The 27,764-nt window shown below is 37.2% G+C and overlaps 1 protein-coding gene across 5 annotated transcripts in view; it reads left to right on the forward strand.

The window, feature by feature from the left end:
* The first annotated feature begins 823 nt into the window (after positions 1-823).
* Positions 824-27,764, forward strand: part of Diaph2 (diaphanous related formin 2) — a 970,999-nt gene continuing 944,058 nt past the window's right edge. For all 5 annotated transcript variants that reach the window (XM_055608281.1, XM_055608283.1, XM_055608282.1 and 2 more), the window contains exon 1: positions 824-1,147. In XM_055608281.1, coding sequence (XP_055464256.1) covers positions 1,016-1,147 — 132 coding nt within the window. In that variant the 5' untranslated portion in view covers positions 824-1,015. The remainder of the gene's footprint in view (positions 1,148-27,764) is intronic.

The raw sequence follows: 27,764 nt of genomic DNA on the forward strand, positions 1-27,764 counted from the left end.
TAGTATAGAGATTTACCTTTTAAACAAAGCTTCAACACATAAGATCTTACTTACTATTCACAATAACCTAAACCTAAACTAGGTTGGGAAAACAAAGATCGAACTTAGTTCAATAGTGACCTGTAAATAGGTACTTTGGTTAAAGAGCTTAATATCACTCTAAGGATTACATGGTGGGGAACTGGTAGCTTTAACCACCAGCAGCCCGAGAAGAAAACAATGATTGTATTTCTTTTGCCACAAAACAATCGTGGCAGCAGAAGCACCCACTCTTTTCGCTTTGGCTCATACAAACTGTCTAGACAATTAATCAGAACTCCTGGTGGTTTTCCTACACCTTGCCAGTTACCTTGCTAATTAAACCTTCCTACTGAGTGAAGCAAGAACACACTCCCTGAGGGCCCTCTGCCTAGAGAAGATGCACTGACCAATAACAGTGAAAGCTGAGACTCAGGTGGCCTAGTCAGTAAAATGCAAATGAGAAGTCTCTTCACTCAGTTTTCCTATCTCTAAAATGGGTTCTCCTTTTTCTGTCTAGAATAGTACTTGGTGCTAGACAACTAGGAAGTGAAATTCAGTGCTTAACCGCAACAGAATGTCCTCTGGTAGACTCCAGTCTCTGGCAGAGCCCAGCCTGCTTAGCATCATGAGTAGGAAGCAGCTTTCGGCGCCCGCCAGGGTGACTGACAATGGGCACATGGATGAATCACGTGTAGGAGGCCCTCTTAAAGAGACAGGCACCTACTTTTCCTCCACCCTAAACACCGCCCTGAGGGCGGAGGCGACCGTGGTGATTGCAGCTGCTTAGGGGCAGGGCTTGCCCCAGCGCTGAGTGGTGGCACCAGCGTGGTTGCGTCGGGTTGCCTGGGACTGGGGAGAACCAGGGGCCTGGGAAAGGCGCTTGGCGGGCAACCTTCTCTGTCCGTGGACGCGGGACATCCGAAGCGCTCTGAGGGGCTTTTGCCCTTTAAAAGACAGAGAGTTCCTTGGCGGCAGGTGACGGGGCCAGAGAAAGATGGAGCAGCACGGGGCGTCGGCATCGGGAGCTGGAGGTGGCGGCGAGGAACTCAGCGTGGGCCGGAGCAACAAGCGGGGCGCGGGGAACCGGGCGGCCAACGAAGAGGAGACAAAAAACAAACCCAAATTGGTAAGTGCTTCGCAATCCCCGCTGGCTTCCGGGACCCAAGGGCCCCGGATTGTCCTGCCGTGGAACACGCAGGGGACCCAACACCCCCCCTCTCAACGGCAACTGCTGCTCAACTCCGGGGAAGAGAGACGGCGTGGGGGCGGAAGAACACCCTTCTCCAGTTAACCCGGCCCTTTCTCTTGTCAGTTTGCGGAGGAGAAAGGCCCCACCCTGACTTGGGGACACCCCGCGTCCTGTCCTAGAGTACTGGGTAGGGCTGTTTGTCTAACTTGTGGGCGCGAACCTTTGCGGTATTCCATTTCCCTCCCACGTCTTGTCAGTTGCTACTTGGCCTCCTAACACTTGGGGTCTGGGGCAAGGGTATCTCCTGCTTAGCTATGTAAATCAGTACAAGCCTGACTTAGGTTCCCTGTTCCTTCAACTTTGCCAGAAATCTAAGAGGCGCCTGCGTATGTTTGCTCCCTCCTTCTTTCTTCTCCTGTGCTCTACCAAGAAACATTTCTTTGGAAGCCTGGATCTTGAGGGGAACATGGGAATTGGAGGCTGGGCAAGGTCCTCCTAACCATCTCAACACACTGTTTCCATTTGGTTGAGAATGCTCAAAAGCAGTTAAGTACCGGGTTAGTGTCTCACAATCCTGACAGTGTAGACCAGTAGTAGTAGTTCATTTCCTGCCAAGAGGCAAGAGATCTATGGGGCCTAGTACTGGGTTGAGAAATACTGGGGTTTCTTCAACTCATCAGTTAAAAGGGTTCCTCTTTTCGTAAAGTTTCTAATTTCAGTTGAATGAGGAGAAAGGGGCTTCCTGCACAGATTCAGCAAATAAACTTCTATTTCTCATGAGCCCTTTGAGCAGAAGATTCCTAGTCCACATTCCAAGCACAAGCCACATATTGTACATTTACATTTCAGTTGTAAGCACCAACTTGATTATAAGAGAGGGTGAGTCTGTGACAAGCAACTCAAACCATTTCCTGTGGCATCTGGCCATTTGGTCTGGACTTGCACTTGTCTTTTGGCTCCTGTTCGCTTTCCTATTATGGACTGTCCATAGAGAAAAACAGGGCTCAAACATTAGGACATATAAAATCTTCCATTATGTAGGAAAGGACTTGGCTAGATTAATATTTTAAATTTAAAATATCATCAATTCAATTCAATCAAAATAAATTTTGATTAAATGACTTTGAAATTTATTAGTTTGTGGTCAAAGAGTGATCCTACTGTTTTCCTTTTTTTCCTCCCGTTGGCCCCAGTACAAACTGCTCTGATAAGTAGTAAAATATTTAATTAAAAATAAAAGTTAAGGGATAGTTTTCATAAATAGTTTTATTCATTTACCAAGACTCTTCCACTTTTAAGGATACTAAAGGAAAAGCATTTATCTCTATTAGCATTAAATCCCTGATAATTTTGATCTATTTCATCTTTTATGTTTTACTTGATTTGACAAGGTAACTAGATAATTATGAGATAGTATCATTTTCAGTTCCTAGCTAACTTTACTGTTTCACAGTGAATATAGCTTGATACAGTAGATCACATATTGGAACCCAGAGCATAATACTGACATAAATTTTCTTTTTTCTTCTTTTATTTTCACTTAAGTGTAACTTTTGAGCATTATTTGTATATACATAATTTCTAAATACATGATTTCTGTAAGCCAATATGTCACAGCTAATAAAAACAGGAATGCAGTATGGTACAGTTTAATGCAAACAATTTGACCAAACAATAAGATCTGGTAAACCTTGTAGGAAAGAGTTCACCTGGAATTCTTAAAGTTTGGCAAGTATGGTAAGACCTTAAACAAAATTAAAAAAAATAATGCTATGTATTATGTTTTGCTATACTAATTCCCAATTGCAAGTGTGTGTAAAGGAGTTGTGTGTGATTATAAAATGGCAGTATGGCAATATAAATTATTTATCTGGGTTATTATGTTGTTAGGGGTTCAAAAGTCTTCAAATTGCATGAGGAAAATTGGTTGTATGTTTTTTTTTTTTTTCTAGTTTTATGGCATTTCTTAGTTTCTTACAAGCAACCATGACTTGTAGAAAGAAAGAGCCTTTGCAGTTCAAAAGCCAGCAAAGGAAAAGACATCTCGGGAATTGAGGAAGACACTGATGAAAGGAAAGAAAACTGGGGACAAGGAGAAACCATGCAAGGAAACGCTGCTAGGGATAAAAAGAAGTTGAGAGATAAAAAGAAGTTTAGCAGTGATGGAAGTTTCTGACACATTAAAAAACAAAACAAAACAAAACAGAACAAAAAACCCACCTTAATCATTGGAGTCAATAATTTCCTAAACTGTAAGACTTGTGATAAAATTGTATTCATTTAGTTGACTATGGATTTGAAAAAATGGCGATGGAGAGTGTATTTTTAGTAGGCAAAGTTACAAAGTTATTTCTATCTACAACTTGCTGATGGCCAACAGTGAGAACTTTTTCCAGACTGACTTATTAGAACTGTAATGACTTCTGTTTAAGGTTGTGTGAATCAAAATAAAGTAGAATTCACTTCATGTTTTTCAGGTATGTGTAATGAAATCCCATATCCATCCATGCATCCATCCATCCATCTCCATCTATCTATCTATCTATCTATCTATCTATCTATCTATCTATCTCTATCATCTATCTTAACTGTCTAATAGCTCTATCTATTTGTCTGTCTATCTATCTATCTATCTATCTATCTATCTATCTATCTATCTATCTATATCTATTAATGGTGACAGTTCTTTTATTGACTCAACACATTTTGAATAGTATGTTAGTATTAGAGTTTTGAATTTTATATAACTTTCTGGTTACTCACAGGTTGCAGAATGCTATTAAACAGCATGACTCTTAGATTAATTAGTAATTTGCTATCAACCATGAATTGTATATTGTTAAACTGAATAGAAGAGAAATTGCCCTAGAGAAGTGTTAGGAAGAAGCTCTGAGTTGTAGCTTACAGATTTAAAGTAATGATTTAATCATTAAGAGAATACAGTGGAAGAAAGGGGAGGAGGTCCTCCCCAATTAGTGGACTTGGAAAGGGGCAGGGAGGAGATGAGGGAGGGAGGGAGGGAGGGAGGGTGTGAGAGGGAATGAGGGAGGAGGATACAGCTGGGATACAGAATTAATAAAATGTAACTAATAATAAGAAAAAAAAGAGAGAATCCAGTGTTGTAGCTAAGGAGATAGTTGTGTTGGTAAAGTGCTTACATGCAAACATGAGGATATGAGTTTGATGCCCAGCAATCTTATATAAAGCCTGGCTTGGTGACACACATGTAATCACAGTGATGGGAGTAGGAGGAACAGGCAGATCCCTGGGGAAATATGGGGCAACCAGACTAGTCTAACCAAAGGGGTCCCAGATTCCTTTATTTTTTAATTTTTTTTTGATACATTAATTTTTTTAAATTTTTTATTAATTACACTTTATTCATTTTGTATCCCCCCCATAAGCGAGACTTTATTTTTCTCAAAGATTCATTTATTTATTTATTTATTTATTTATTTATTTATTTATTTATTTATTATTTATGCAGAATATAGTATTCTACCTGCATGTGTGCCTATAAGCCAGAAAGAGGGCACCAGATCACAGTACAGATTGTTGTGAGCCACCATGTGGTTGCTTAGAATTGAACTCAGGGCCTTTGGAAGAACAGCAAGTGTTCTTAACCTCTGAGCCATCTCTCCAGCCCTGAAAGAGATGTTCTAAAAAAATAAAAATAAATAAATAAATAAAAGCTAAGTGCAGTGGTACACTCCTTGAGGCCAGCTTGGTCTACAAAGCAAGTCAAGGACAGCCAAGGCTACACAGAGAAACCCTGTCTCAAAAGCAAAATAACAACAACAACAAAAACAAACAAAACAAAAACAACAAAAGAAAAAAAGAAAAGAAAGAAAGAAAATAGGAGGAAGTGCCTTTAATGAATGGCTCCCAAGATTCACCTCTGACTCTTCAAATATATGCAATTATATGCAAACAAAGGTACACACACACACACACACACACACACACACACACACATCAAGAGAGTGAGGGCGAGGGGGGCATTACTAAAGTGAAGCAAATACCTTCATCTTCCATCACAAGATGGTAGATATACAGTAGCTTGACAAAATTTGAGGTTTTTTATTTTGATTTTCTGTTTGTATACATTCTGAAGCTGTTGATTTTTTTTTAAGAGAGTGAAATTAAGTTAGTAACTTATAATAACACATGAATAGTCTGTTTTTTATATAACTGAGTATTTGGCTATTTATTTACAATTGGATGAATTATGTTTTGATTTCAGATAATAAATTCTGAGGCTAATGGTTTTATGTACACACTATATTTACTAAGTACTTAAATAACTTCCAAGTTTGGTGAAGTGAAAATTCTCACAGTCAGGACAGGCGTAATGGTGGATACCTGTATTCCCAGTACTCTGGAGGTAGCACATTTGAGGTCAGTCTGGGCTATATAGTGAGATCTTGCCTGAAAAAAAAGTTCAGTGAAGCAGAGAGGGAAGTTAATTATATGGAAGTGTTATAAAAATTCCACAGAGGGGGATTTTAGTCAAATTGGAGGTTTTTTTTTTTAAATGATTTTTTGAGACAGGGTTTCTCTGTGTAGCCCTAGGTGTTTTGGAAGTTGTTCTGTAGACTAGGCTGGCCTCAAACTCAGAGATCTGCCTGTTTTCCTATGTGCTGGGATTGAAGGTGTGTGCTTCCCCTGCTTAGCCAAATTATATAAATATATAATATATAATACACACACACACACACACACACATATCTTCATGTATTTATTTTGTTTCATGTGCATGAGTATTTTGCCTGCATGTATGTCTGTTCACTACATGTATGCCTATTGCCGATGAAGGTCAAAGGAGAACATCCAGTTTTTTTGTGAGCCATTTTATGGGTGCTGAGAATAATACCTGTGTCCTCTGAAAGAGCAGCCAATACTCTTAAGTGCTGAGTCCTCTGTCCAACATCAAATTGGATTCTTGGATGAGGTAAAAAAAAAAAAAAAGGTTATAGTAGAAGACATGTGCACCAAGGCTTGAATGGGGTATTGATTGAAGAAGATAAGGGAAAGATATTCTAGATCAAAGTGGCAACATATGCAAAGGTAGGTAGATAACTATGCTGATGAAGAATGTTCAAAATGTTCAACTAGATACAAATGGCTGAAATAAAAAGCTGCAGGAAAAAAAGTTGTATTTATTAGTCTATGGGCTATAGGTCACAGTAGATCTTTGTCACATTGGAATGTCAACTTCTTTTTTTTTCCCTAAAAGTCAGAGTAAGTTGTTGGAGAGATTAAAATAAGAGAGTTACCTGATTACATATGTCTTTCAGAAAGAAATGTAGAACTGTAGAGAATTTTCTGAAAAGAGATGCTGGAATAGAGGGAGGAAGACCAGACAGGAGAAGCAGAGTGGCATGGTGGGGTTTGCCATTTACGGTTCTCTACTCCAGTTGCTACTCATGTACTCTGTACATCTAATTTATTTCTTCCTGTAAATCCCATTTCTTCTCCTTCCCAGCACCACCTTCGGTATTCTCACCTAATCAGAAGCATCTTTCTTGTTTGTCTTGTATGAGTCACATGGCTTTCATAGCCTAGCTCCTACCTCAGTGTTCTCTTCCTTCCTTTAAACCAGTGTTCTCAACCTTCCTAATGCTGTGACCCTTTAATGCAGTTCCTCCCCCTCAAACCTTAAAATTATTTTGTTGCTATTTCATAGCTATAATTTTGCTACTGTTATGAATCACAATGAAAGTATCTGTTATACAGGATAATCTGATTTTTGACTTCTGTGAAAGGGTTGATAGAACCTAAAAGGGTCATGACCCACAGGTTGAGAATAACTGCTATAAACTTTCATTGGTTGTTTCAGTTTACTGAGGGCTCTTCCTTCTTCTGAACATCTAGCTGTCATGAATTTCAATGTTATGTATTGGTCTTGCTTTACAAAGACATTTAAACTGTTTCTGGACATGGCTCATCTTTTATGTTATTCTTTTTTTTTTTTAAGGTTTTTTTTTCCAAGCCTAATGTATCCAGCTTTATTAAAGATACTTTCCATAAACAATCATGGTATTTCAGGCAGGACATGGGCAGACAATCATTAACAGTATACAAGAACTTCCAACTCCCTTCTTGTGTAGACTACCAAAATCAGAAAGCCACTATAAAACCCAATGAAATCTTCATTCAATGCTTTGAAAAGGGGGAAGTAGCTTAGAGTGAGGGTTGACATTTCACATTAAGGATGTTGTTTAATAACTTTTCACAAGCTGACCCTGACTTTCAGGAAAGGAAACAAAAATTGATATGCAATCTGAAGATCCACAATTTTTTTTATAAAAGGAACCACTGTTCTTCTGAGGACACTCAATGATGTCACTGCAAAGTCCAGATCACCCAATAGACCGGAAAACTAATTTAGGGGGTCAGGTTCCAACAGGTCTCTGGTTTTAAGGGAGTTAAGTCAATGTTGATGGTACAGAGGGAGGAGAATACAAAAATGAATTTAGTTTACCACAAGGCATTTTGTGCCATGGTGACCACATATGCCAACACCGCGACGTCCCTTCTGGGAGCCAACAGAATCTTTCAGAATTATCAGGGAAAAATGTTTTCCATCATCAATCCAGCTTGGGAGACATTTTGTTAGTGACACGTATGTTCTTTTCCCCCCCAAAAACGTACAGTTTGAAATACTATTTTTTATCAAGTTTTATAAAAATACAGAATTTTGTTTTACTTTTTTTTTTTTAAGCTATGGTGTTAGCACGAAGTTTTTTTTTTTTTTAAATTACATTTATATACTCTTTCTTCACACATACCAGAAGAGAAAATCAGGCTCCATTACAGATGTTTGTGAGCCACTATGTGGTTGCTTGGAATTGAACTCAGGACCTCTGCAAGAATAGTCAGTACTCTTAACCACTGAGCCATCTCTCCAGCGTTTATGTTTATTCTTATAAACCCATTATTGATACTTAGCTAGAAATTTTTGTCTCTATAGATTAGGAATATTGGGAATTACTTTGGTGAAAACAGACTTGAAACAAATAAATGACAGACAAACAAACAAAAAAACATTACTAGTTATTTTTTTTTTCAGATGAGGTTTCATTCATTCCAGGCTGGCCTGAACTCCCTATTTAGTTCAAGATGATCTTGAACTTCTTATCCATCTACCTCTACTTCAAATGCTGAGATTACATTCTTCATGCTATTTCTTGTTAGTGCAGAGCTGTGGACTGAACCCAGTTCTTCATATTTGCTAGGCAAGCACTCTACAAACTGAACAATATCCCGAGACCCTAATTGTTACTTTTTATATGCTATATTTGTTGTTAGTGTGGACAGATGAATTTTCCTGTCCATTCTTTTATATCTTTTTGGCTATGCTTGTGACCCTTGTCTGATCTTAATTCACTTTGTAACTCCTGAGGCTGGCCTATACCTGATCCTGGCTTCCTTGACATCCCAAATGAATGTATTATGGCTTGAGCCTACAAGTCTGGTTCCTCTGTCTTTTCTCTGAGTTAGAAGTTCAAGCAATCTCTTCTAGGGTCATGAGAAACTTCCCATCCCCTTGTTTGTTTATATTCTTCTGATGTCAAAGCCAGACTCTGATGCAGAGAGATGGTGCTGACATTGGTGAGCCAAGTAACAGTTTGCTGTTATTATTAGGAGGCTTCAGATTAATTTCAAAACAATATCAACTGTAGAGTCAAAAGCCCTGGGTTCCAGTGTCTTTTCTGTCTTTCATTTGCTTGTGATTTCTAATGAGCATTAATACCAGAAATTGGAGCTCTTTGATTAAGATCTGAGCGACATGTCAAAGATGGCTTCATGCTCAAAATCTTCTTTGCTCTTTGAGACATGATCTTAAAACTATGTTGCCCAGGCAATATCTTAACTTCTGTTCTGACCTCAGGTGATCCTCCTGTCATAGGTTCCTCAGTAGCTGGGACTATAAAAGCATCCTGCCTTGTCTGTTTGATTTGCCCAACAAGGTAGGTTATGTAAAATACAGCAAGCATTAAGAACACACTTAGAAAATTCTATAATGTAGAAATATATATTACTGTTAGGCCCTTATATCACCTGAATCAAATGTGATTATGGAATTGGGGCATAACTCCATGGTAGAGCGCTTGTCTGGCATTCATGAGGACCCGGGTTCAAGACCCATTTTTGGAAGAAAAAAGTGTTTCTGGTTGTTGAATTTCATGTCTGTTTTGAAATTTGAAATTCCTAATATTATTATTGTGTAAAATGCTATAATTAGATGTATGTTGATTGATTCCTTGCTCTCTTCCCCAGTTCCCTTTGTGTTTGAAGCATTACACATTTTGTCCTTTTCCTAATCATTCTTTCATCTAAGTGATTGTAGATGTTAGCTTAACTTTGTTCACTTGACTGTTTCCTATTACTTAATTGTAGATTCGTTTATTTTATGTGTATGAGTGTTTTTGCTTAAATGTATTTGTATGCATCACATGTGTGCATGGTATGTGTACAGGTTGGAAAAGAGTATCAAGTTTTCTGGAACTGGAGTTTCCCAGGTTTATGGTGCTGGGAAACAGACTGAGGTCCTTATAAGAGCAATAGTGCTTTTAACCACTGAACGATCTCTCCAGCCCACATTCTAATTTTTTTTAACTTTTATTAATTACACTTTATTCACTTTGTATCCCCCCATAAACCCCTCTCTCCTCCCCTCCTAATCTCACTTTCCCTCCTCCTTCTTTACACATGCTCCTACCCAAGTCCACTGATATGGGAGATCCTCTTCTCCTTCCTTCTGATCGAGTCTATCAGATCTCATGAGAAGTGGCTGCATTGTCATCTTCTGTGGCCTGGTAAGGCTGTTCCCCCCTCAGGGGGAGGTGATCAAAGCGCAGGCCAATCAGATTATGTTGGAGGTTCCCATTACTATGGAACCCACTTGGACACTGAACTGCCATGGGCTACATCTGTGCAGGGGTTCTAGGTTATCTCCATGCATGGTACTTGGTTAGAGTATGAGTCTCTGAAAAGACCCCTGTGTTCAAATTTTCTGGTTCTGTTGCTCTCCTTGTGGAGTTCCTGTCCTCTCCAGATCTATTTAAAGTACATGTCTACTCTTTGAATTGATCAATTTCAAGCATGTAAAATTTTATGTTAAAAAAATTAGTAGGTATGTATGACATTCTGTCTTGGCAGAGAGTTTAGCCATGTTGTACAAATAAAGAAACAGTCATTCAGGTGTTGTGGGGACTGACTTAAAGATAAGTTTAAAAGCTATCACCTCTATTGTAGAAGTTATCTATAGCACTGAGTCATTATGCTTCAGGGACTCTTAAAAGTAAAAAGATATTCAATCTCTTATATCTTTTGTTCTTTTTTTTGAACAATTTATAATTATAATTCTCTTAGATTTCACTGTAAGTACTAAGAACCTTGCCAAAAGCAACATGTCATAGAATTGAAATATTACTCATTTCTAATCTGATCTCAAACAACACTGTAAATACCAGGATGCTCTGAAAAAAATATAATAATGTTAAATTTATATGACTAATATAAACTTAATTAATATATTACTGGGAAGCATTAGCACCAAAATAGTTATTATGGAACCCCAGATTTCTCTCACTCCTAGTTCCCTCTGCCAAATTTGGGGTGTGTGTTATATTATTTTATTCTGAAGACAGAAAAGGTTATGATGATGGTTAAGTGACATAAAAAACATTTCTGTAATCTTGCAATGTACCTTGGCCTTGTGTGGCCAACATAATCCAGTATAGAAGACAGCTCAAAATTGGTCCATGTAAAGGCTGATATATGTTTTCACATAGTTGTTTAATGTGAACCCCAAGAATCGAAAGACATGCATCCTCTCAAAGTTAAAACTTATTACCTGATCAGGTTTAATCTGATTTACTATCAAATGATGTACTTTGACTATAGTTTTGAATAGAACCTTAACTGAATTGGGAGACCTGTTTTTTGTGAGGTGGCTCTGGGAAGAAGATATTGATGCTTTCCTTGTGAACGAGAGTAGAAAACACAATTTTAAACTCATTGCCATTTTTACCATCTTAGTGAATCTTAGTTAAGATGTTACTCAGTTGCTTCTGTAAGACTTCCTGCACTCTGCCCAAAGTTTGGGTGTGAGTCTCTGCATCTGCTTCGATCCCCTACTAGGTGGAATCTTTCAGAGGATATCTGTGGTAGGTTCTCTTCCTGTTCCTTTTCTTCCACTGCTTTCTGTCCCTATCCTGTTTGTCCCCTGAATGAGATTTAAGCGTCCTCCCTAGAATCCTCCTTGTTGTTTAGATCTTTAGGTCTGTAGATTTTAGTATGTTTATCTTTTCTTATATAGCTAATATCTGCTTATAAGTTAGTATATGCTGTGTGTGTGTGTCTTTCCTCAGGATAATCTTTTCTAGATCCATCCATTTGCCTGCAAATTTCATGATTACCTTGTTTTTAATAACTGAGTAATAGTTTTTTTTTTATTTTTTTATTTTTGAGACAGAGCATCATATAACTCAAGCTGGGCTCAAACTTTCTATGAAGTTGAGGTTAACTCTGAATTTCTGATCCTCTTCCCTCTGCCTCCTGAATGGGACTACTGGCATGTACCACCATGCTCCATTTATGAGATATTGGAGATTAAGCCTATGGCTTCAGCCATGGTAGGTAAACACTATATCCCTGAGCTAATGCCTCAGCCCACAACCTTTTTTATTTAAAGTTATTGTTGTGATGGTTGTCTATAGACATGTTTTGTTAAATATTCAACATTTTGAGGAATTTTTAATGTCCCTTAATTTGGTGGTATTTTTATCAAGATAAAAGTAAAATTAATTAGAAATGTTTTAAAACTTTTCAAAAATACTGAAAAGACAATATAATATGATAAGCTACCATATGTCTGTTACCCAGATAGTTAGTTCTCTAACTACTCTAAAAAGGTAAATTTTTAATTTTTAAAAGGTAAATTTTTAATTTACCTTTTCTGTCCTTTGTTTTTCCCTTGCCAGTGGATTTAATTGCCTCTCAAGTATCATGCCATTTTACTCCCACAGACTTCAGTGTGTACCTCTAAAAATTGCTAACTTCTTAAATACAATCACTATACCACTGTCATGTCTTAAAAACATTCTTTGGTATCATCTAATGTTTAACTCATAATTAAATATCCTAATTACCTCAAAATAATTAGATTTTTAAACTAATGTGAATGTAATTAATACTTATGCAACCAAACTCCTAAGATAACCATAACTTTAAATAATATTAAAATTGTATTTAAAGTTACTTCACAATACTTGATTTTTGACAAAAAAGCCAAAACCTTCAACAAATGGTGCTGGTCCAACTGGATGTCTACATGCAGAAAATGAAAATAGATCCATATTTATCACCCTGCGCAAAACTAAAGTTCAAGTGGCTCAAAGACCTCAATATAAAACCAGATACTCTAAATTGGTTAGAAGAAAAAGTGGGGAAGACCCTAGAACTCATTGGCACAGGAGACAACTTCCTGAAGAGAACACCATCAGCATAAGCCCTAAGAGCAACAATCAATGAATGGGACCTCATGAAACTGAAAAGCTTCTGTAAAGCAAAGGACACTGTCGTCAGAAGAAAACAACAGCCTACAGAACGGGAAAGGATCTTTACTAACCCTATGTCTGACAGATAGCTAATTGCTATAATATGTAAAGAAAACAAGAAGTTAAAAGGCAAAAGGAATAGTGCTATCTGAAGATCCAGCTATACCACTCCTAGGCATATATCCCAAATTATGCTCAGGTACTCAACAAGGACATTTGTTCAACCATGTTTGTAGCAGCTTTATTTGCAATAGCCAGAAACTGGAAACAACCCAGATGTCCCTCAGTGGAGGAATGGATACAGAAACTGTGGTACATTTACACAATGGAATACTACTCAGCAATTAAAAACGAGGGAATCATGAAATTTGCAGGCAAATGGTGGGATTTATTTAGAAAAAAAATCATCCTGAATGAGATATCCCAGGAGCAGAAAGAGACACATGGTATATACTCACTTATAAGTGGGTACTAGACCCACTTTTAGGTAAAATAAACATACTTAAATATGTACACCTAAAGAAGATAAACAAGAAAGAGGACCAGTAGTAAGATGATCAATCCTCATCTAGAAAGACAAAGGCGATGGACATTGGAAGTAGCAGAAAACAAGTAACAGGACAGTAGCCTATCACAGAAGGCACCTGAAAGACTCTACCTAGCAGTGTATCAAAGCAGATGCTGAGACTCATAACCAAAACTTCGGCAGAATATAGAGAATCATATGAAGAAAGGATGAATTAGTGTAACCTAGAGGGGACACAAGGTCCACAAGGTCCAAATATATCTGGGCACAGGGGTCTTCTCTAAGACTGTTTATCCAACCAAGGTCCATGCATGTATATAACCTACAACCCCTGCTCAGACAGCGCATGGTAGCTCAGTATCCAAGTGGGATTCCCTAGTAAGCGGGACAGGAATTGCTTCTGACATGAGCTCAATATCTGGCTCATTGTGCTCTTCCCCCCCACCCCCTCCCGAGGGAGGAGCAGCCTTGCTAGGCCTCAGATAAGGACATTGCAACCATCCTGAAGATACCTAATAATAGGGCCAGATGGAAGGAGAGGAGGACACCCTTTTGGACTCGGAAGGGGGCAGGTAGGAGATGAGGGAGAGAGAGAAAGATTGGGAGGGAAAAAGGGAGAGGGCTACAGCTGAGATACAAGTGAATGTATAAAATTATTTAAAAATAAAATAATAAATGTAAATGGAAAATAAGACCACAAAAAAATAATTAAATGTGTAATCCAAAATGTAAAACCTAAATTTTTACACAGTATAATACACTCAAATATCTTTCAAAAAATGAAAAAATAAAGTTACTTCACATAAATATAAATATAAATCTAAGTTAAGTTCACATTTGTCTATAATTCTGTAAAAGTATCTATGAGAGTTATCTGTACAAGTGTGGGTAGACTGATTGACATAGCTACTTTGTACCATAGAAAGTAGACCAAATTTAGACTTCTGCCTTCACTTTCTTCATTTTATAACTTGTGAAGTGGAGTGGTGTTTATGTGGAAAGAATTTTCCTGCCAGAGAAGTGCCAGAGATAGTTTAGCAAATAGGAAAATAGTCTTGAATTTATATATATAAAAGATGCATAGAATTCTTTGACATATGCATACATACAGTAACACGTTTATACAGTTACCTATATTTTTATTACCATATAAATGCCCATTTGGCATATGAGATAGCTTTCTTTGTTATTTCGCCATATTAGTATACTATAAATGTCCACTATTTGACTGGGTAAGTGAACCTTTGCCAGAAACTCTGAATTATCATCTTTTTATTTCTGTATTAGGGGGGTTATGCTTGAAAACCGGGTTATGTTAATGAGGCAATGGAGCTGGGTATGGGTAGAGTCAATACATAGGAGAAACCAACTTTCTCTAGATTCTCCACAGATTATTTTAAGAAATTGTATAAGCATCTCTCTTTAGATACCAGTTTGGTGTTGTTACCATGCTGAAAGGAAATGAGTGTAAACTTTCTCTAACTTTGTGGATTTAAGAAACTTTGTTCTAGTCATCTATATTTTCTCTTACCTTCTTGGCTGACCAGTTACTGACCTAGTCAAGTGGGTGATTTTCCTCTAAACACGTAATGATAATTGTTGGAGCATTTTCTCATTTTGTTTTGCTTAAGGGAAGGAATGTTATGGATGTGTTGTTTTATGTGCTTTGAAATTAATCACTGGTAAAATCTGAAATGTTTAATAGCACATTAAGCTGGCTAGAGCTATTTAGGAAGGTTCTATATGTAGATAGCAAAACATTGTGCATTTATATGTTGACTTTTAATAATAATATGTGTTATATAATAGAGCAGCATCATTAAGTAGGGTTTGGCTCTACACCAGGGTATCATACTATGGAGATCACACCATTTGCCAATATATGCCAGACACAAGGCTCTGTCTTCCTGGAGTATCAGGAAGAGGGCATGATTAGATGTCTTCTCATTTAGAATAAGTGGTTTTTTAAATTATACTTTATTTTTAATTATGCATATTTGTATGTTTGTATGTTCTCATGAGTATATTGGATTCTTGGAGATGGAGTTACAGGCACTTGCAAGCTGACAGATGTTGTGCTAAGAACCAAATTTGGGTCTTCTGGAACAGTAGTAAGTTTTCTTAAGTCTTGAGCCACCTCTCCATCCTTCTAAACTAGGTATATTTCATTTGTCATTCATTTTGAGCAAGAATATTATGTGCATACGTATGTAAAATATTGTCCTATATCTGACTGCTTTGGGTTCTGAATTCCGAAATACTTAAATGTGGTTGATCATGTCCTTGAGAGCCTAGGCTTAAGGTTAAACTAAGGCTCTGCCTTTTGTACTCTTCCTAGTGTTTTTCATGACATTTTTTCAAAGAGCTTTGCTTTACGTATTCACGGATCATATGGATAAGACTGTACTTTTTTGAAGTTTGTAATGTAACTTGAATGTATTTTCATTTATATCATCCATGAGACAAGGCAAGAACATACAGAATGTTAAGATGGGATTGGCAGAGACATGGCTTCTTATAATATCCTCTCCAGTCTGGTACCTTCCATTATGAAATCAATGTTTTGCAGAAGAATCAGTGTATATATAAAACATTTGTGAGTGAAATAATCTTTCTTAGGTTGTCCTCACAGATTGTTTGTCATTGATACTGCAGTAGCTTACATTTCTACCCCTTTGGTTGAATAGCTAATGGTCTTTAAATGGAAGAACAAGTTTACTATGCCAAAAAAACAAGGACCTGTATTTTATCCAGGTTGGGTGCCTCAGATTTTTCACTTATTTGTTTAATTAAAGCAATGTATACCTCTGTTATGCAATCTTTAAATTCTCACACTTTTGCAGTACAGCCTATACTTGCTCTATCAAACTATTTTCAGATGCTCTTGTGAATTTTTGGAGATATAAACTCTCCATTTTATATAAGCTGAGTTTGCCTGAGTCTACATCCTAAATTTTAAGCAGTTGTGTCTCTATAGGAAATGAAATAAGGTTTTAGTTATAACTGAAAATAGGCTTACAGTGCTTTAAGCCCACTTTTCCACACTGTCCTTCCAGTTCTGTTCCAGCTAATTATGGATCAAGGTATGTTTATTATATTATACTGTAAATCCTGGCTTTTAACCCCCTCCTTCCCTTGAAAGAATCTGCTATCACTTGAATGCTTGTAATGCTGAAAGTTGTATTTGAAGACTATCAATGTAGAAGAATTGTCATTATATAAATTGTTGAATATTTATGTAACAGTTTTTCCTATTTAATCCTGTCACCATATTGTCATTATTTATGGAATAAGAAAAGCATTTTAAAAATCTTAGCACACTAGTACGAGCTTTCAAGGATCTAAAAGTACTTACGATGCTATTCAATATTGAAATGAATTAACTAGTATATGCATGCCATCCTGTTATTTAAAAGATCTTGTTTCTGGCTATTTAAGGAGATTTCCCAGAAATGAACTAAAAAATGTATTTATGGGCACATCATTTATTTATATTTCTAGTTGTCAGTTTGTTCTGTACAACAAAGGGATAGATATGGATGATCTGCATGGGCTTCATTCAGCTTCCACATATTAAGAGTCAAAGATTATTAAGAGCTATACTGAATCTGTTTAACACAAATACATGATATCTAGATTTTAGTTAGATTAAAAGTAGGAATTAAGAAAGATCATTGAATATCTCAGCTAACTATAATTTTGTTTTGTTTGTGAAATCTGAGTTATTCTTGTCCAGTGAAGACTATAGCAACATTGTTTGATCTATACATTTCCTTTTAGAGAGTGTTGGCATCATTCTAGGGCACTCAAGTCATTTCTGTGGTTCAGTGTACACAGGTGACCCAGAGACAGTTCAGCGATACTCAGTATCATACGTCTATTTGTTTTCCTGAGTTTCATGCATTCATTTGTGAATAACCATACAAAGAAGGCTGAGGAAATTACTTATCAGTTAATAGCACTCAACTTGTAGAGGACTCAAGTCTTGTGAGCCACATCTATGTCAGGTGGCCCACAACTGCTGGTAATGCCAACTCCAGAAACCCAATGTCCTCTCCTGGCCTCCTTGAGTGTTTGCACTTATGTGCACATACTCCCATGCATATAATTAAAAATAAATCTGTAACAATCATACAAACTGTGGGATTTTATACTGTGTATCCACTGTCCCCAATTCACAGATGATTCCAGGTTACCTAAGACTTCTAGGTCAGAGATAAAGAATAATGTCATGGGAAAAGTAGTAGCAACATGTTAGCACAATACTCAGGTTCACCATAATCTTAAGTCCTACAGGCTAGATTTGGGTGGTGGGTACAGGTATTTAGTTGTACTGCAGTAGAGGAATACTGAGCTTGAGGGATTTGTCACTTTAATAGTGACAAACACACAGCCTGGTCTTTCCTGTTATTGGGAGATGTTTCTTCATTCTGAAAATCACTTGATACAAACAAAGCCCTGGGAAGTAGCTTGTATAAAATCCCATAGCACACCGTTCAGTCTTTACATACCCAGCAGTGATCTATCAGGATGTTGGAGGACTGATGGTAGATTGTCATTGTCTGAATATTAACACATTTTATCCTGACAGACATCAGTTTATAAGTAAAAAGAAAGGCTCAGAGCAGCTAAGGAATCTGCCTGAAAATCTGTAACAGTGAACTTGGCATTTAGGATCAATGTGATTCTAAAAATCTATGTTTTAGCCCATGTTTTTTATACTAAGAGCCTAAACCTCAGGCTTGCTCTAAATTAAACAGAAGACCAAATAGTGCTGTGGACTGGTGATGTTTTAAACCTGGCCTACATTTGCACCATGGCTATGTATAATTTAGAAGACAGAGTTCAGGGCTGTTTGTTTCAATGTTACTGAAATATCCCAAGTTAAAATTCTTTGAATTGCTGCTATGAAATAGTTGGGAAGATATGTTACCATGTGCACAAGTGCCATGGCCACAGAAGGAATGTGGCTGTGGATTTTAAGGCTACATGAATACAGTTTTTAAAAATAGCGGTCTGGGTAGTTTGACCTTTATTACATAATTTCTGAGTCACCTCAAGGCTTGTGCTTTACTACTGTCACTGATGGTGATACACCCTTTCATTCTCCCCATTTGTGCGTTAGTGCTTTCTAACAGAATACAAGTCCTATTGCATTCTTCCCTCTTTCCTCCCCTCTTCATTCTCTGTTTGTTTGTGAACTTTTATGTGAGGCAAAACTGAATTGGAAAATTAATGCTGTCTCCTGTTACACAATCCTGTTATGATATGCATTGGTTTTTGATTAGGGAAGTGCCAAGAACCACCTACCTTGTCCTACTGTTTTTCTATGTCTGCTTTGCCTAAAGTTTGGCTGCTATAAAAGTGTGGCATAGTCAGCCAAATACAGTCTTTTTTTTTTTTTTTAATTAGTCTGCAGAAAGTGTTTTGACAAACAATTTTAGCATTGTGTGTGCCTAGTAGTAGAGGTCTTAACTGTGGCCCTCCCAACAGAAAAAGACTGCTTTTAATTTTAAAAACCATAATAGGTAAATTATATCATGAATAGTTCACTGTATGCCTGGAGCCTCCAGTCAAGCTTTTTCACAATTATGATCACTATTAAGAAAATTAATGAAACATAATATTTATGTATTTTTATGGGAACCCTTTGGTAATTTGACACTTACTCATTAATGTAAATGAGTTAAAATTTCCATGTTGCTTCTTTTCATAGAACTTTTTACCAAACTTGAAAGAAGGATAGACATGATGAGAGGACTAATAGTTAAGCAGATGAAGAATTTTGTTAAATTCCTGCTTTTCAGTTTTTTCCCCATCCTTCAAAATCCAGGTCTATTAGTTACAGTTCTCTTGCCATGACCAAAGCACCTTACAGAAAAAAAGAGTTTATTTGGGTCTATGGTAAGGGCCATCATGGCAGGGAGGCATGTCTGCAAGCAGCATGAATGTAGTCTGAAGCTAGAATCTGGGAGTTCCCATCTTCAAATGCAAGCAGAAGGCAGGGAGGGCATATTGGATGTGTTTTAACTTTTTAAGACCATCCCCAGTGACTTCTTCCATCAAGGCCATACCCCTGAAACCTCCCTAAACAATGTTACCAAGTCTTCAAATGCTGGAGATGGGGGCCTTGCAATTCAAACCACTATACCATGTTAGCTGCTGATATTCTCCTTTCAGTTTTGACTTCATTGAACTTTATGTTAAGGATAAGTATATAAGATAGAGTGTAGAATTTAGAGTGAGGAGACAGTGCTACTAGTGTATAGTGTGTAGAGACCACGATGATGCTTTATGTCCTACAATTCATAGAACATGCCCCCTACACAAAGAAGTACTCAACTTGAAATGTGAATGTTGAGATACATTGTTCCTTCTGGAAGACCTTGCTTTAGATCTTCTGACTTTTTCTGTATTTAGTATGGAAAAACTCTTGTTGGTACTGAGAGATTTTTCTTTTTCTGTTGTGTTCTTTACCTTGTATTGATCAGGGAGAGCATCCTTGTTTCCAAGGAAGCATCATTTGTGCCATTGACCCTCACAACTTGTATTTTTATCTTCTTCATTTCTGATAATAAAAACCTACTGGGCTGTACTGTTACCAACTTTGTGTTATGATTTGTACTTCTTATCACTTATCACATTTCCGACAACTAAGAAAAAGTATTGTGTGTTCTCTTCCCAATGAGTTTTAAAGGTGATTTTCATTTTGCTTATTCATTTGCTTATTCATTGAGAGATTGCCAGCTCTTGATGCTGCTCATATTTTACTCCATCTATGTGGCTCCTATTTATTTAATTATTTTTTGAGATGTGGGCTTTCCATGTAGCTCAGGCTTGCCTTGAGCTTACAGTCATCCTGCTTCACTTCTTGGGTGATATGAGTAATTGTGTGTGCCACCACTCCTGGTGATCTGTGTGTACTTTATACTTTGTGACATAGACTTCTCTGGTACCTTCTGCCTCTCCACTTGTTAACTTCTGAAGTCCTAGTCCTTCTTCTAGTCTCACAGATTTCTCACTGTTTATCATCTTTACACACCAATCAGATAACAGTATTCTTCCTCGAATACCACCTGCATGTAGCTGATGCATGTAACTGATATTGACAATATAGTTGGTAAGCTGAGGGGCCTCTTCCGGTTGTGGTTTGATTTGACTAAGCACAGCTTAAAAAGGAAAATGCTTTATGAGAGTGTTCATTTTAATATTCTTTGCAAGGAAAATGAGAATCAACTGTTCCTGCACATGGTATTTATCAAGTTTACGTTTTCAAATTAAGGTTTACACTTGCCTCACTTATCACAAGATGGTATTTCTTTATTATTAGTTACTGACTGACCTTTATGATTTCTGTTCCAGTTGAATCAAAGTTAGCTTCCCTATTTGACTAATGAAAGTCATTGACTACATTGTATTCAGCTCATCAGGATCAAGCGTATTTTGTATTTGAGGATAATATTAAGCACCTAATTCTAATTATTATCCTTTTCTGTTTTTCCTTTTGTTTAATTGAAGCCATACACTGTATTATCCCCCTATTTGCTTCAGCCTTTCCTTTTACACTTTTATTCTTTCTTTGTGCACTCTAAGTACTTTCCACCCATTTCTTCATGTAACCATCATACTGTTTTTACCTAAGTAAAGATGACATGATCAGTTTCATGAAACTACAATTTCATTCTGCAGCAAGCACAGCCACAGTAACTGTTGTACTTATTATAAATGTGTTACAATGTATAATCATTCCATGCACATCATCTCCTTGCTATGTATGAGGCGTCATGCTGAAGGCATACATATAGTTACAGACAGGTTTCACTCTCGAGAAGCTCATGGGCTATTGAGAAAAGGATAGGTGATTGTAAAGTCATAAGTGCAACAACAGGTATGAGCATAGTGCTGTTTGGAGTGCCACATACTTTGCTTGATAGAGAGGCAGGAGTGTCTCCTCAGATAGTATGTTTGATCTGGGGCCTAGAGCATGAAGAATAGTGGTGTCAGAGTTGTTGGGCATTGTCCTTAAACATCCAATTTGTAGGTATACATGGTTACTTTTATTACTGCTGAGGACTTTCTTAGGCAAGCAACTCAGTTGGAAGAATTCTACCTTTGAAATTTTTCTTGTTCAATAATCAGTGTGATAGATGTTTCAGAGAAACCCACCTCAGCACTAAGGTAAGTTAAGCATTATTAGGGCTAATATAGGCAATTCCTGCCTGCTTTTTACACAGAGTTGGAGACTAAGATGTTATAATCATATGATAGAATGTGGTAAGTACAGATGCAGGGGTAAAGGTGTTTTGGAACACAGATGAATTTCACTTTAAATGAAATAGTAAGGATAACTTCATGGGAAGATAGCGATAAAAAGCTTCTTGAAAAGTATGGAGATTGCGTTTAACAAATAGTGATAGAATGAGGAAAACCCATTTTGTTTAGCGAGAACAGTATGCGTATTATAGCCAGCATTGGCTTATACATAGGAAGGCATCATAGCCTGTATGGCTTACACACAACAGAGTTTATTTTATGTAGCTCTGGAGACTAGAAATCTAGGATCAAGATGTCCTTATGACAAGGTTCTGCTGAGGGTTCTCTTGTGTTTACATACTGCTACTTTCTTCTTGTAGCCTCTCATTGCTGAGAGCTTAGTAATCTCCCATCCAATACTTCCTAATACCATTACCTCAGAGGGGACATTATTTCATTCTGTGAATCTTCAGGAAAAACTTTCACCATACAACATGTCAAAATTGCAAGGAATTTAAGAACAAGGGCATGTTTGAAATATGAGGGGGTTCAGGGAAGCCTGGATGTGTGTATGATAGTACCTGATATCAAGATGGAGAGACTGTGGCTCAATGACAGTGAGCATCAGATGCTTACTCAGTTTCCATTTCTTCCCATATCCTGGGTAGAGTGAGGAGGGGAGTACAGGGAGCAGAGCTTACAGTGTGATTGGAGCTGATTGCAGCTCATAATCAGACCTTACTCTAGAGTTTTGTAATTGGAAATATCATGAGGTCTGAACTCTTGTTAAAACTATGTGGTAATTACCTTGTTTGCAATGTAAATATAGAACATCCATTAATTTTGATACCCTTTGGAATACTTTACTTTGACAGATTTGAACCTGTGAAATTAAATACATACTGTAAATAGCATGCATTCTGATGACTTAGTTTTGTAGCAAGTTAATTGGCCCTTTCTCCCACCCTACTCTTCTGCAGATCTGTTCCTCTCAAGTTTATGTTGTTCTAAGTAAAGCTCTTGTTATTTTTCCCCACAAACAGATACTGGCTTAAAGGTCATGTAACTTAGATTACAGGACTCATGCTGTCAAACCAAATATGTAATGTCTTGGCTGGATTACAACCTTAGAATCTTTGAAGTATTCCAAGAGAAGCTGCAAAATTTGTGACATATGTAACTGGGTAAAGATAACCTCACTAAAGTACTACTATTTTCATGTGTGGAGCATCTAACACAAAATAAGGTAACTTAAAAATATTTATGGCAAAGTAATCTTAGCATTGTCCTGAATTAAAATACCCCATTTAAGGCAGTTTACTTCAACTGGTTAGTTTTTTTTTTTTTTTTTATTAAAAAGCATTGTCAGTTTAGTTTTATAAATACAGCTTTTAAGATAGGGTAGTTAGCCACTGGATTCTCATGAACTTGAGATAAGAGCTAGGTGAATAAAAATTGGTTCAGGATTATATAAAGCTGGCTTATCAAATAGTGTGTTAATATGTGTTTATGTCTAGTTCTTATAAAACCTGCTTGTAACATATGAGTCACACTTATTATAGTTGTGGTAGTTATTACTTAAATTGTTTTTAACGTAAAAGTTAACCTTGTAAGTATGCTTTATGTGTATAGATGTAGGGTTTTAGGATTTATCTCTTGTTTCCTTAAAGGTAATTCTTTTAAAACAATACAAATGGTTGCTCCATGTTTCAGCTGAAAACAAAGATGTATAGGCCAGTGCTGAATGTTTGTGGTCTTTTGTATTTGAGTTTGGAGATGTTATTCATCATGTGTTTTACTGAAAATGAATGATTATTTTATGTGTAGTTCTTTTGTAGCTTTTTGAACAGGATATCACATATGTTGAGAAATATTTTAAGTTATTTGCATTATAAATTATTCTAAAGATGCATAGGTCTTTGATACTGGAGTCATCTTGTGCTTTACAACTTAATCATGTGATATTTGTGATTCTTGCAACATCTTTTTTGATCTTTCCAGGCATAAACAGTATTACTATAAATGAAGAGAACAGAAACTTCCTGAGTTATGAATATATAAAACACATAGGCATGTGAAAGGCCCTTGTGGAAGGGCTCCCCTAGTGTGTTGAGCCAAAAATACTGTCTGGCTTGTTTTTCTCCCTCTTCTTACTGATCTTGCATTGGGAATTGGAAGCCCAATTGTGAGTCAGAGTAGTTTCTGTTTGGTTTCTTTTTCAGTGACACCCATATGTGGTACCATGAATGATGCTCTTCCCAAGAATGTCTCACAGGCTAGACTTATTACCACAGAATTAGGACTGACAGGCAGGAGTTTTTTTTTTTTTTTTCTGTACTAATAGCTTCTCCTCCCGCTTGGCTTACTAGGATGGAACACTTCTTCCCATAGATATGATTCTGTATATGTATATGTACGAGCTGTACAGTTTCTAAATACTATCTTTAGTATTTAAAGTTAGGAACGAGATGCAGGTAGGTATTTGGTATGAAGGAATTGACAATATTGTACAGAGAATAGAAGTGTGAGTCAGTATTTGGTAAGGGCCTTTTGAATGGCTGGGATTTAGACACAGGAAAGATTAATATTTTTAAACAAAATGGGCTAGGAACTGAGTCACTAAGAACTTCTTCCTGTTTGTGTGTGTGTGTGTGTGTGTGTGTGTGTGTGTGTGAGTGAGACACACAATTCAACACTTACCAAGGGGAAAATACTCATTTAGAATGTAAAACAAAACACTTATGCCTTCAGGAAACCATGGGTTTTAGTATGTATAGAACTTTTACATATATCGAATTAAATAAAAGTATAGAACTTTTACATATATTTTATTACAGAACTTTTACATATTGAATTAAATAAAAGTTTAAGGCATGGGTCTGTTTCATTTTAAGAAAGTCTATAATAGCAGGATAAAATAAGTTAATAAACAAAACACAGTTGATTTTTAGAACACTACCTTAAATTTTAATGATAATTATCACTGCACTGTATTTATCAAATGTCCAGCACAATGACAAAGCCATTTTTAAATAATCTTAACTGGGTTCATATATTTCCTGATTATGTGTTTATGAATGATCAGTGCTGTTCAGAACTGAAACAAGTTTAATACTAATTTGTACTTCCTTAGGCACATGATGGATGAGAATAATGAATGGATTTTAAAAGCATTAGAAATATAGTTTCTGTTTCCCCTACTGTCCTCACTCCATTTAATCTAGCTTCCTCTACATACAGAATTGTTAGCAGTGATATTTGAACCATCTGGCTTCAGAGCTACCAGGAAAACTAGTTAAAAAAAATGCAGATTCAACAATGGACCTAGTGAATCAGAACACCCGAGAATCTGCATTAATTAGCTCCCTATGTGATTCTGTACTACTTTATAGTGGGATATCCACTAATGTCACACACACAGTTTGCAAAATGGCGGGCCTGAAAGTCATGTCTAGTCCATTGATTTATTTTATTTGACTTCCAATGTCGACCTTTAAGTTTTGCAGCCCATAAGAATTGGGAGTTCATACACTAACCAAATTTCTAGGTCCTCTTGAGTCATAAGAGTATGTTTACAGTAATGGCTCCATGGTTCCTCATGGGTTGCCATAATCCACTGTATCTGAATGCAGTCTGAGAGTGGGCCATGTGCTCTAGGGTTTAACACAGCATGGTCGCCTCCCACCACATTCTCCATGTCAGCTGAAGTCACTTACCTGATACTTAATTTTCTATAACTGGCTCACATCACACCTACTCAGAATCTTTATGCATTTGATTCTTCATCTTCTGGATCTAGATACTTAGAAAAGTGAGGAGAAATGACTGGTAAGAGGTGATACAGGTTAAGATAAGAGAAGTTAGAATAGTAAAGAAATGAGCCTCTGATGCTGGGTACTGAAGGTGAAAAGAAAGGAGGATTTGGAAACTAACAGTCTTAGTGATTGCCTAGAGGTGGGAACTAGATGAGAGATTGAAGAACAGGTGCTCTATTTAGCACAGCTCCTGGGACAAATCTGACTAGGACTGCAGTGAAGACGAATACACAGACATACAGGAATGTCTAGATCAGCTGGTTTGGCCTCTGTGATGGAGAAACCCCAACATATTGGAAGCTCTGCATGTTTATTACATGTAGTTGAAGAGAGAGGAGAGGTTATTGCATACAGCTGAACAAAGAGGTAGGGAAATTACAGTTAAGCAAGGAAGTGGGGTTCATGGTACACAAGTAAATCAAGGAGACAAGTTTCGCTAATCTCACTAAGAGCTGTCTGTAGGGGACCAGCTTTAAGACCATAAATACCTGATGGACAGAAAGCTATGATAGACACATTCTGCTCACACAGTCAGCATCTACACACGGACCAGAGGAAGGCTTTGCTGTCCCTCTGGGCCACATAGAGGGCTGGGAGAGGTTTTGCCATTCCCATGGGTCTGAGACTATGGGCTCCTTGCCATGCCCATGCCTGTGTTAACAACACACACTTGGTCAGCACTGTACTCATGCAGGGCTTCCTCTGTTACCCACAAACAGGCATGGTGGAAGACAGGATGGTGAGTTTGCTCTAAGACACAGGACTATTAGGTGACTGTGAAGCATCACTGGTAGGTACTGAGATGTAGTTTGTTATGGAGGGGAGACACTCTTCTGTGTTGGAGAAGTTGATTCCTGGATGGAGTATATGAGAATTTCCTGGGGATGTGTATAAATTGAAAAAGCATTCTCAAAAGCCTGTACTGTCCTTTCATAATGCAGGCAGGCAGAAAAAATTATCTACTCTATTGTAGCTGTCAAGAATAGACAGAAAACAGTGTGTCCTCAACCTTAATGTAACTAGGGCAGAGATACATACAGAATCCCTGTGTAGAGGTGTTTTCAAATCCCTAGAGGATGTTAGATTTGTCTCCAAAGGGGTTTAGCAAAGATTGACACATTGTAGTAGGACATCATAATGACATAGTGATTTAATAACAACAGCTTCTTTCTTGCAAATCTGAACTTTATTTTCTCTTTCTTTATATTTTTCTGCATTTCAAATTCTGCTCTGTGTGTATTCTTTTATCTGCGAACCCTGGGAGCATACAGTATTGTAAGGAGTTTTTGCCAGAGTGTTTTTGTTTTGTTTTTTTATCTGTGAGAAAATGTTTCTTTGAAAACGTGGTTTGCATGGAGGCTACTTTCCCAGGGTAGTGCTCCCTTTTCGAATCCTACTTAATCTGCATTGCAGACGAGCTGCTTATTAATAGAATCAGCCTGAGCTGTGGGAGCAGACATGTGCCATATGGTAGTGGAACAAAGAAGAAATTCTCTTCCTCTCTGTTAGGTTCTGAGCTGAGTCTAAGCTATATTTTGAAATTACTACATTTATTTTTGTGCCCTCTCACTCTTTCTTCATACCCCTTTTCCTTAACATGGTGCTCCCTAGTCAGAAGCTGCTTCTCTTGTTGTGATTCCCATGTTAACAGCTTGCTACCTCTTCACTTTCCCCAATTACTTACTGTTTCTTTCTTTTTTTTTTTTTTTTTCCAAATTCTGCATTCTTTGCCTATTAGCTTAACCTTTTAATTGTGAAAAAGAACTAAGTTATTTTGAATCACCTTCGCAGATGCAGATTGCTGCTTGGGAAAATGGGCATCAGGGGACACAAAGACGGAAATAAAGGCAGGTGGTGAAACAATGTTTGGGGGAAGCAATGACTCTTACCCTAAAGTATTCTGATTTAAGGATTTCCTCTGAACATATTTTTTTTAAATTGTTCTTTATTTTTTTCTTTTTCTTTCCTGACTCTTATTTTTCCCCTTCCTTCTTTTCTTTTCCTTTCTCTACCCTTCCTTCTTCTCAAGGCTGGGTCTCAAGTAACCTAGGCTGACCTTGTATATAGAAATGAACTTTTCAAGTTCTGGGCTTACAGGTGTGCAGCACTGTGCCTAATTTTAGGTGATGCTCTGTATTACACTTATGGCATCATATAAGCTAGGTGAGAACTCTATGAACTAGTCTACATCCTAAGCACAATTGTATTTCATTTTTAACCCTCATTGTAGCTGGGGCCAGAACTTGGCCTCAAACTTGCTAAACAGGTGTTCTGTCACTAAGTTGCATCCCCAGCCCTTGTTTGTACTTTTCAATTCTTTCCTTTGATTCATGCCCATCTCATTCAGAGTTTCTCTGTTTTTCTGACTGCTCTTTTAAAGACAGAACAAAAGT

This window comes from Psammomys obesus, unplaced genomic scaffold (assembly GCF_907164565.1).
Source record: "Psammomys obesus unplaced genomic scaffold, mPsaObe1.curated_primary_1811, whole genome shotgun sequence".
NCBI classification, from domain to species: Eukaryota; Metazoa; Chordata; class Mammalia; order Rodentia; family Muridae; genus Psammomys; species Psammomys obesus.